Genomic DNA, 12,314 nt, shown 5'->3' with positions numbered 1-12,314 from the left:
GTTATAATAGAATAGAGGAGAGGGTATATGTTAGAATAGAATAGAGGAGAGGGTATATGTTATAATAGAATAGAGGAGAGGAGAGGGTATATGTTATAATAGAATAGAGGAGAGGGTATATGTTATAATAGTATAGAGGAGAGGGTATATGTTATAATAGTATAGAGGAGAGGGTATATGTTATAATAGTATAGAGGAGAGGAGAGGGTATATGTTATAATAGTATAGAGGAGAGGAGAGGGTATATGTTAGAATAGAATAGAGGAGAGGGTATATGTTAGAATAGAATAGAGGAGAGGGTATATGTTATAATAGTATAGAGGAGAGGGTATATGTTAGAATAGTATAGAGGAGAGGGTATATGTTAGAATAGAATAGAGGAGAGGGTATATGTTAGAATAGTATAGAGGAGGAGAGGTATATGTTAGAATAGAATAGAGGAGAGGGTATATGTTATAATAGAATAGAGGAGAGGGTATATGTTATAATAGTAGAGAGGAGAGGGTATATGTTAGAATAGAATAGAGGAGAGGGTATATGTTATAATAGAATAGAGGAGAGGGTATATGTTATAATAGAATAGAGGAGAGGGTATATGTTATAATAGAATAGAGGAGAGGGTATATGTTATAATAGTATAGAGGAGAGGGTATATGTTATAATAGTATAGAGGAGAGGGTATATGTTAGAATAGAATAGAGGAGAGGAGAGGGTATATGTTATAATAGAATAGAGGAGAGGGTATATGTTAGAATAGTATAGAGGAGAGGGTATATGTTAGAATAGTATAGAGGAGAGGGGGTATATGTTATAATAGAATAGAGAATATGTTATAATAGAATAGAGGAGAGGGTATATGTTATAATAGAATAGAGAGGAGGGGTATATGTTATAATAGAATAGAGGAGAGGGTATATGTTATAATAGAATAGAGGAGAGGGTATATGTTATAATAGAATAGAGGAGAGGGTATATGTTATAATAGAATAGAGGAGAGGGTATATGTTATAATAGAATAGAGGAGAGGGTATATGTTATAATAGAATAGAGGAGAGGGTATATGTTATAATAGTATAGAGGAGAGGGTATATGTTATAATAGAATAGAGGAGAGGGTATATGTTATAATAGTATAGAGGAGAGGGTATATGTTAGAATAGTATAGAGGAGAGGGTATATGTTAGAATAGTATAGAGGAGAGGGTATATGTTATAATAGAATAGAGGAGAGGGTATATGTTATAATAGAATAGAGGAGAGGGTATATGTTATAATAGAATAGAGGAGAGGGTATATGTTATAATAGAATAGAGGAGAGGGTATATGTTATAATAGAATAGAGGAGAGGGTATATGTTATAATAGAATAGAGGAGAGGGTATATGTTAGAATAGTATAGAGGAGAGGGTATATGTTATAATAGAATAGAGGAGAGGAGAGGGTATATGTTAGAATAGAATAGAGGAGAGGGTATATGTTAGAATAGAGGAGAGGGTATATGTTATAATAGAATAGAGGAGAGGGTATATGTTAGAATAGAATAGAGGAGAGAGTATATGTTAGAATAGTATAGAGGAGAGGGTATATGTTAGAATAGAGGAGAGGGTATATGTTATAATAGAATAGAGGAGAGGGTATATGTTAGAATAGAATAGAGGAGAGGGTATATGTTATAATAGAATAGAGGAGAGGGTATATGTTATAATAGAATAGAGGAGAGGGTATATGTTATAATAGTATAGAGGAGAGGGTATATGTTATAATAGAATAGAGGAGAGGGTATATGTTAGAATAGAATAGAGGAGAGGGTATATGTTATAATAGAATAGAATAGAGGAGAGGGTATATGTTATAATAGTATAGAGGAGAGGGTATATGTTATAATAGAATAGAGGAGAGGGTATATGTTAGAATAGAATAGAGGAGAGGGTATATGTTATAATAGTATAGAGGAGAGGGTATATGTTATAATAGAATAGGGAGAGGGTATATGTTAGAATAGAATAGAGGAGAGGGTATATGTTATAATAGAATAGAGGAGAGGGGGTATATGTTATAATAGAATAGAGAATAGAGGAGGGTATATGTTATAATAGTATAGAGGAGAGGGTATATGTTATAATAGAATAGAGGAGAGGGTATATGTTATAATAGAATAGAGGAGAGGGTATATGTTATAATAGAATAGAGGAGAGGGTATATGTTATAATAGAATAGAGGAGAGGGTATATGTTATAATAGAATAGAGGAGAGGGTATATGTTATAATAGAGGAGAGGGTATAGTTAGAATAGAGAGGGTATATGTTATAATAGTATAGAGGAGAGGGTATATGTTATAATAGAATAGAGGAGAGGGTATATGTTATAATAGTATAGAGGAGAGGGTATATGTTATAATAGAATAGAGGAGAGGGTATATGTTAGAATAGAATAGAGGAGAGGGTATATGTTATAATAGAATAGAGGAGAGGGTATATGTTATAATAGAATAGAGGAGAGGAGAGGGTATATGTTATAATAGTATAGAGGAGAGGGTATATGTTATAATATAGAATAGAGGAGAGGGTATATGTTAGAATAGTATATGTTATAATAGAATAGGAGAGGGTATATGTTATAATAGAATAGAGGAGAGGGTATATGTTATAATAGAATAGAGGAGAGGGGGTATATGTTAGAATAGAATAGAGGAGAGGGTATATGAGAATAGAATAGAGGAGAGGGTATATGTTAGAATAGAGGAGAGGGTATATGTTAGGAGAGGGTATATGTTATAATAGAATAGAGAGAGGGTATATGTTATAATAGAATAGAGGAGAGGGTATATGTTATAATAGTATAGAGGAGAGGAGAGGGTATATGTTATAATAGAATAGAGGAGAGGGTATATGTTATAATAGAATAGAGGAGAGGGTATATGTTATAATAGAATAGAGGAGAGGAGAGGGTATATGTTATAATAGAATAGAGGAGAGGGTATATGTTATAATAGAATAGAGGAGAGGAGAGGGTATATGTTATAATAGAATAGAGGAGAGGGTATATGTTATAATAGAGGAGAGGGTATATGTTATAATAGAATAGAGGAGAGGGTATATGTTATAATAGTATAGAGGAGAGGAGAGGGTATATGTTATAATAGAATAGAGGAGAGGGTATATGTTAGAATAGAGGAGAGGAGAGGGTATATGTTAGAATAGTATAGAGGAGAGGGTATATGTTATAATAGAGGAGAGGGTATATGTTATAATAGAATAGAGGAGAGGGTATATGTTATAATAGTATAGAGGAGAGGAGAGGGTATATGTTATAATAGAATAGAGGAGAGGGTATATGTTATAATAGTATAGAGGAGAGGGTATATGTATAATAGTATAGAGGAGAGGGTATATGTTATAATAGAATAGAGGAGAGGAGAGGGTATATGTTATAATAGAATAGAGGAGAGGGTATATGTTATAATAGAATAGAGGAGAGGAGAGGGTATATGTTAGAATAGAATAGAGGAGAGGGTATATGTTATAATAGAATAGAGGAGAGGAGAGGGTATATGTTAGAATAGAATAGAGGAGAGGGTATATGTTATAATAGTATAGAGGAGAGGGTATATGTTAGAATAGAATAGAGGAGAGGGTATATGTTATAATAGTATAGAGGAGAGGGTATATGTTATAATAGAATAGAGGAGAGGGTATATGTTAGAATAGTATAGAGGAGAGGGTATATGTTAGAATAGTATAGAGGAGAGGGTATATGTTAGAATAGTATAGAGGAGAGGGTATATGTTAGAATAGTATAGAGGAGAGGGTATATGTTAGAATAGTATAGAAGGTTAGTGACACAGAGCTCCAGAGAGAGAGAGAGACACAGAAAGAGACAGAGAGAGAGAGAGAGAGAGAGAGAGAGAGAGAAAGAGACAGAGAGAGAGAGAGAGAAAGAGAGAGAGACAGAGAGAGAGAGAGAGAGAGAGAGAGAGAGAGAGAGAGAGAGACAGACAGACAGACAGACAGACAGACAGACAGACAGACAGACAGACAGACAGACAGACAGACAGAGAGAGAGAGAGAGAGAGACAGAGAAAGAGACAGAGAGAGAGAGAGAGAGACAGACAGACAGACAGACAGACAGACAGACAGAGAGAGAGACAGAGAGAGTCTCACCAACGCAAGACAGAGAGCGTGAGAAAGAGAGAGAGACAGAGAGACAGAGAGAGAGAGACACAGAGAGACAGAGAGAGACAGAGAGAGAGAGAGAGACAGAGAGAGAGAGACACAGAGAAAGAGTCTCACCAGCGCGGGCCAGCAGTGTCCTAGCAGCCAGGTCAAAGCGGTGTTTCCTGCTGACAGCAGAGCGCCCTCTAGGGGTTGGACCAGCGGAGGCAGAGGCACTGTCCTGGTCCAGCCCCTCTGGACTGCAGGGACACACAAACACAGCCCTCACACAAATCACAAACATGGAAAGAGATGATCTAATATTGGTTTCAATGACAACTAGTACTTCAATAGCAAACAGAATAGACGGCATCCCTGACTCTTTCAGCTCTGTAGCAGGACGTACTGTAATACATATATATATACTGTACTGTAATACATATATACTGTACTGTAATACATATATATATACTGTACTGTAATACATATATATATATACTGTACTGTAATACATATATATATATATATATATATATATACTACATATATATACATATATATATATATACTGTACTGTAATACATATATATATATATACTGTACTATATATATATATATATATATATACTGTACTGCATATATACTGTACTGTAATACATATATACTGTACTGTAATACATATATATATATATTATATACTGTACTGTAATACATATATACTGTACTGTAATACATATATATATATACTGTACTGTAATACATATATACTGTACTGTAATACATATATATATATATACTGTACTGTAATACATATATATATATACTGTACTGTATATATACTGTACTGTAATATATATATACTGTACTGTAATACATATATATATATACTGTACTGTAATACATATATATATACTGTACTGCATATATACTGTACTGTAATACATATATACTGTACTGTAATACATATATATATATATACTGTACTGTAATACATATATACTGTACTGTAATACATATATATATATATATACTGTACTGTAATACATATATATATATATATACTGTACTGAAATACATATATATATATATATACATATACTGTACTGTAATACACATATATATATATATATATACTGTACTGAAATATATATATATATATATACTGTACTGTAATACATATATATATACACTGTACTGTAATACATATATATATATATATACTGTACTGTAATACATATATATATATACTGTACTGTAATACATATATATATACTGTACTGTAATATATATATATATATACTGTACTGTAATACATATATAAATATATACTGTACTGTAATACATATATACTGTACTGTAATACATATATATATATATACTGTACTGTAATACATATATATATACTTTACTGTAATACATATATATATACTGTACTGTAATACATATATACTGTAATACATATATACTGTACTGTAATACATATATATATACTGTACTGTAATACATATATATATATATATATATACTGTACTGTAATACATATATATATATACTGTACTGTATTACATATATATATATATATATATACTGTACTGTAATACATATATACTGTAATTCATATATACTGTACTGTAATACATATATATACTGTACTGTAATACATATATACTGTACTGCATATATACTGTATACACTGTACTGCATGTTGTCGTTGAATACTGAATCTACAGCAGTTTTATCCAAGTGCTACTAAGCACCAAAAAGACCAGAGGACCAAGTCACTCTTCATATAATTCATTAAAATGCCTTTATTAAGTATGGCATGTTCAATGGAAACAAAGTTTAAAACCCTCCGACTGCATGGCCTTCGTCAGGGAGTACTACTAAGCACACACTATGTGTAACAGAAGACTGGAGACAGGCATATCTGACCCTGAGGGGCTGTCCTCTACAACAGCTTCAGTTACTGTACCTCTCACTGAAGCCCTCCTCCATGTCTGCAGAGTCAGCGTTGGGCATATCTCCAGGGGAGTGTAGGTAGCTCCTCTCCAGACTCTTACCCCCTCCCGAGGCTGTGGCCCCTGGGCACGAGGAGCTGTCTGACCCCTGTCCTCTAGAGTGGCTCTCATCCTCGTCCTCCTCTGTTCCGGGGTGTTCTATCATCCACATAGCCAGTACCGTGATGTTCTGGGCATCGGCCTCGCCACGAGTACCTGGGGGGAGGGGGGATAGGAACTGATGACATACTGTTGCTGCTAACAAGGGGGGGGGTAGGAACTGATGACATACTGTTGCTGCTAACAAGGGGGGTAGGAACCGATGACATACTGTTGGTGCTAACAAGGGGGTAGGAAACTGATGACATACTGTTGGTGCTAACAAGGGGGGTAGGAACTGATGACATACTGTTGGTGCTAACAAGGGGGGAACTGATGACATACTGTTGCTAGGAACTGATGACATACTGTTGGTGCTAACAAGGGGGGTAGGAACTGATGACATACTGTTGCTGCTAACGGGGGGGGTAGGAACTGATGACATACTATTGGTGCTAACAAGGGGGGTAGGAACTGATGACATACTGTTGCTGCTAACAAGGGGGGTAGGAACTGATGACATACTGTTGGTGCTAACAAGGGGGGGTAGGAACTGATGACATACTGTTGCTGCTAACAAGGGGGGTAGGAACCGATGACATACTGTTGGTGCTAACAAGGGGGGTAGGAACTGATGACATACTGTTGGTGCTAACAAGGGGGGTAGGAACTGATGACATACTGTTGGTGCTAACAAGGGGGGTAGGAACTGATGACATACTGTTGCTGCTAACAAGGGGGGGGTAGGAACTGATGACATACTATTGGTGCTAACAAGGGGGTAGGAACTGATGACATACTGTTGCTGCTAACAAGGGGGGTAGGAACCGATGACATACTGTTGGTGCTAACAAGGAACTGATGACATACTATTGGTGCTAACAAGGAAACTGATGACATACTGTTGGTGCTAACAAAGGGGGTAGGAACTGATGACATACTGTTGCTGCTAACAAGGGGGGATCTGAACTGATGACATACTGTTGGTGCTACAAGGGGGGATATGAACTGATGACATACTGTTGGTGCTAACGGGGGGGTATGAACTGATGACATACTGTTGCTGCTAACGGGGGGTTAGGAACTGATGACATACTGTTGGTGCTAACGGGGGGTTAGGAACCTGATGACATACTGTTGGTGCTAACGGGGGGTTACAGCGTTGGGCCAAAAAACTGAAAAGTCGCTGGTTTGAATTCCTGAGCCGATAAGGTGGAAACAGAAATCTGTCACTGTGCCCTTGAGCAAAGCACTTAAACCCCAATTGCTCCGTGGGCGCAGGACAGTCGTGACCCTGGTCGTGACCCTGGTCGTGTCCCTGGTCGTGTCCCTGGTCGTGACCCTGGTCGTGACCCTACTCCCTGCAGGTGTCTCAGGGGTAGTTGGGATATGAAACACTTGTAATGATGAACACTTGAACAAGTCTGTAAACAGGAGAAATATAAGCATGGTGATCTTAGGCTTGTGCGCTGCTGCTCGGCCATGGAAACCCATTTCCTGAAGCTCCTTACCAACAGTTGTGGTGCTGACGTTGCTTCCAGAAGGCAGTTTGGAACTCGGTAGTGAGTGTTGTAACCGAGGACAGACCATTTTTACACACTACAACACTCAGCGGTCCCATCAGACTGTCGAACAGCCATCACTAACACAGAGAGGCTGCTGCCAACATACAGACCTGATATCACTGGCCACTTTAATAAATGGATCACTCATCACTTCAATAATGTTTACATACCCTACATTACTCATATGTATATACTGCACTCTATACCATCTACTGCATCTTGCCTATGCCTTTCGGCCATCACTCATTCATATATTTATATGTACATATTCTTATTCATTTATTTACTTAGATTTGTGTGTATTAGGTAGTTATTGTAGTTATTGTACTCATTGGTTGTTATTCATTGGAACTAGAAGCACGAGCATTTCGCTACACTCGCATTAACATCTGCTAACCATGTGCATGTGACCAATAACAGTTGACTTGAAGTCTGTACCTGTAGTCTTGGTATGAGGTAATGTACAGTGAAGTCTGTACCTGTAGTCTTGGTATGAGGTAATGTATAGTGAAGTCTGTACCTGTAGTCTTGGTATGAGGTAATATATAGTGAAGTCTGTACCTGTAGTCTTGGTATGAGGTAGTGTATAGTGAAGTCTGTACCTGTAGTCTTGGTATGAGGTAGTGTATATTGAAATCTGTACCTGTAGTCTTGGTATGAGGTAATGTAGGGTGAAGTCTGTATCTGTAGTCTTGGTATGAGGTAATGTATAGTGAAGTCTGTACCTGTAGTCTTGGTATGAGGTAGTGTACAGTGAAGTCTGTACCTGTAGTCTTGGTATGAGGTAATGTAGGGTGAAGTCTGTACCTGTAGTCTTGGTATGAGGTAACGTAATAGTGAAGTCTGTACCTGTTGTCTTGGTATGAGGTAGTGTATAGTGAAGTCTGTACCTGTAGTCTTGGTATGAGGTAATGTAGGGTGAAGTCTGTACCTGTAGTCTTGGTATGAGGTAATGTAGGGTGAAGTCTGTACCTGTAGTCTTGGTATGAGGTAATGTAGGGTGAAGTCTGTACCTGTAGTCTTGGTATGAGGTAATGTATAGTGAAGTCTGTACCTGTAGTCTTGGTATGAGGTAGTGTATAGTGAAGTCTGTACCTGTAGTCTTGGTATGAGGTAATGTATAGTGAAGTCTGTACCTGTAGTCTTGGTATGAGGTAATGTATAGTGAAGTCTGTACCTGTAGTCTTGGTATGAGGTAATGTATAGTGAAGTCTGTACCTGTAGTCTTGGTATGAGGTAGTGTATAGTGAAGTCTGTACCTGTAGTCTTGGTATGAGGTAATGTATAGTGAAGTCTGTACCTGTAGTCTTGGTATGAGGTAGTGTATAGTGAAGTCTGTACCTGTAGTCTTGGTATGAGGTAATGTATAGTGAAGTCTGTACCTGTAGTCTTGGTATGAGGTAGTGTATAGTGAAGTCTGTACCTGTAGTCTTGGTATGAGGTAATGTATAGTCTGTACCTGTAGTCTTGGTATGAGGTAATGTATAGTGAAGTCTGTACCTGTAGTCTTGGTATGAGGTAATGTATAGTGAAGTCTGTACCTGTAGTCTTGGTATGAGGTAATGTATAGTCTGTACCTGTAGCCTTGGTATGAGGTAATGTATAGTGACGTGTGTACCTGTAGTCTTGGTATGAGGTAGTGTATAGTGAAGTCTGTACCTGTAGTCTTGGTATGAGGTAATGTATAGTCTGTACCTGTAGTCTTGGTATGAGGTAATGTATAGTCTGTACCTGTAGCCTTGGTATGAGGTAATGTATAGTGACGTGTGTACCTGTAGTCTTGGTATGAGGTAGTGTATAGTGAAGTCTGTACCTGTAGTCTTGGTATGAGGTAGTGTATAGTGAAGTCTGTACCTGTAGTCTTGGTATGAGGTAATGTATAGTCTGTACCTGTCCCTGTAGCCTCCAGAGCCTTGGTGATCTGCCTCAGAGAGAAGCCCATCTCCAGGAGGGGCACCGCGATGGCCGGGGGCGGAGGGGAGGTGGACAGTCTGCTGCTGGGGTCCGACAGGGCTGGAGAGGACAATAATTAGAGGACAGGAAGTTACCATCACATACAGAGACAAACAGGAAGTTACCATCACATACAGAGACAAACAGGATGTTACCATCACATACAGAGACAAACAGGATGTTACCATCACATACAGACACAAACAGGATGTTACCATCACATACAGAGACAAACAGGATGTTACCATCACATAGAGAGACAAACAGGATGTTACCATCACATACAGAGACAAACAGGATGTTACCATGGTCTGGAGGTCTGGGTCTCAGGGGAGGAGAGGCTCTGTGTCTATATGTGTGTGTGTGTGTGTGTGTGTCTGTACTTGTGTGTAGTACATACATGTCCCTGTCCTGTTGGCTGGTCTGGAGGTCTGGGTCTCAGGGAGGAGGAGGGCTCTGTGTCTACGTGTGTGTGTCTGTGTCTACGTGTGTGTGTGTGTATGTCTACGTGTGTGTGTGTGTGTGTGTGTGTGTGTGTGTGTGTGTGTGTGTGTGTGTGTGTGTGTGTGTGTGTGTGTGTGTACTTGTGTGTACACATACATGTCCCTGTCCTGTAGGCTGGTCTGGAGGTCTGGGTCTCAGGGGAGGAGAGGCTCTGTGTCTACGTGTGTGTGTGTGTGTATAGTACATACATGTCCTGGTCCTGTTGGCTGGTCTGGAGGTCTGGGTCTCAGGGGAGGAGAGGCTCTGTGTCTACGTGTGTGTGTGTGTAGTACATACATGTCCCGGTCCTGTTGGCTGGTCTGGAGGTCTGGGTTTCAGGGGAGGACAGACTCTGTCTCCGGCCCACCTCATCAGAGGGAGACGTGGGGAGAGAAGACACCGGGGGCGTCTGGGCACGACGCGTTGGCAGCAGAGTGGTGGTTGGGTAGCTTGAGAACATTTGCCTGTGAAGACGAGACATTGTAATAAATGGCTTGACTTTAAAAAGGTATCCACAGTGTGTGTATATAGAGGTTCTATTTACCTGAGCAGGCTAAGAGGCATGACCCCAGGGGACTCTGAGGCAGGGACAGTCTCTGTGTCTGTAACAGGTGTAGTGGCTGTGGTCGTGTCCTCCAGAGAGGAGCTCATGAAGGAGGTGGTGCTGGAGGCAGAGGGGCTGGTGGTGATGGGGGTCTGGGCCTGCTGCTCTCCCTGCCCACCCTCCTCACACTCTGGGTCAGCTAACACACAGGGAGAGAGACCACACACACTTAGTACAGAGTTACAGGGTTAGAACAGAGTTAGAACAGAGTTAGTACAGAGTTAGAACAGAGTTAGAACAGAGTTACAGGGTTAGAACAGAGTTAGTACAGAGTTAGTACAGAGTTAGTACAGAGTTAGAACAAGTTAGAACAGAGTTAGAACAGAGTTAGAACAGAGTTAGTACAGAGTTAGAACAGAGTTAGTACAGAGTTAGAACAGAGTTAGAACAGAGTTAGAACAGAGTTAGAACAGAGATAGAACAGAGTTAGAACAGAGTTAGAACAGAGTTAGTACAGAGTTAGAACAGAGTTAGAACAGAGTTAGAACAGAGTTAGAACAGAGTTAGTACAGAGTTAGAACAGAGTTAGAACAGAGTTAGTACAGAGTTAGAACAGAGTTAGTACAGAGTTAGAACAGAGTTAGAACAGAGTTAGAACAGGGTTAGTACAGGGTTAGTACAGAGTTAGTATAGAGTTACAGAGTTAGTACAGGGTTAGAACAGAGTTAGTACAGAGTTAGTACAGAGTTAGTACAGGGTTAGAACAGAGTTAGTACAGAGTTAGTACAGGGTTAGAACAGAGTTAGTACAGAGTTAGAACAGAGTTAGTACAGGGTTAGAACAGAGTTAGAACAGAGTTAGAACAGAGTTAGAACAGAGTTAGAACAGAGTTAGAACAGAGATAGAACAGAGTTAGAACAGAGTTAGTACAGAGTTAGTACAGAGTTAGTACAGAGTTAGAACAGAGTTAGAACAGAGTTAGTACAGAGTTAGAACAGAGTTAGTACAGAGTTAGTACAGAGTTAGAACAGAGTTAGAACAGAGTTAGAACAGAGTTAGAACAGAGATACAGAGTTAGAACAGAGTTAGTACAGAGTTAGTACAGAGTTACAGGGTTAGAACAGAGTTAGAAGAGAGTTAGTACAGAGTTAGAACAGAGTTAGAACAGAGTTAGAACAGAGTTAGAACAGAGTTAGAACAGAGTTAGTACAGAGTTAGTACAGAGTTACAGAGTTAGAACAGTTAGAAGAGAGTTAGTACAGAGTTAGAACAGAGATAGAACAGAGTTAGAACAGAGTTAGTACAGAGTTAGTACAGAGTTAGAACAGAGTTAGAACAGAGTTAGAACAGAGTTAGAACAGAGTTAGTACAGAGTTAGAACAGAGTTAGAACAGAGTTAGAGTTAGTACAGAGTTAGTACAGAGTTAGAACAGAGTTACTACAGAGTTTTTTTTGTCTTTAAATTTCTTGACACGTTACAACATCAGATCGTCTGAGAAGCTTCAAGGTAAGTAGCTAGCTAGC

The 12,314-nt window shown here is 38.8% G+C and overlaps 1 protein-coding gene across 1 annotated transcript in view; it reads right to left on the bottom strand.

Annotated features, from left to right (window-relative positions):
• LOC112239810 (probable E3 ubiquitin-protein ligase HERC1) overlaps positions 1–12,314 on the bottom strand; it is a 211,754-nt gene that overhangs the window by 87,251 nt on the left and 112,189 nt on the right. Inside the window, 5 exon segments of the mRNA XM_042316629.1 lie at positions 4,288–4,409; positions 6,122–6,362; positions 9,701–9,823; positions 10,544–10,710; positions 10,791–10,989. Of these exon segments, the coding sequence (XP_042172563.1) occupies positions 4,288–4,409; positions 6,122–6,362; positions 9,701–9,823; positions 10,544–10,710; positions 10,791–10,989 (852 nt within the window).

Source organism: Oncorhynchus tshawytscha, unplaced genomic scaffold (assembly GCF_018296145.1).
Source record: "Oncorhynchus tshawytscha isolate Ot180627B unplaced genomic scaffold, Otsh_v2.0 Un_contig_1793_pilon_pilon, whole genome shotgun sequence".
NCBI classification, from domain to species: domain Eukaryota; kingdom Metazoa; phylum Chordata; class Actinopteri; order Salmoniformes; family Salmonidae; genus Oncorhynchus; species Oncorhynchus tshawytscha.
Note: the sequence above shows the minus strand (reverse complement) of the source record. Positions and strands in the feature narration are given on the sequence as shown.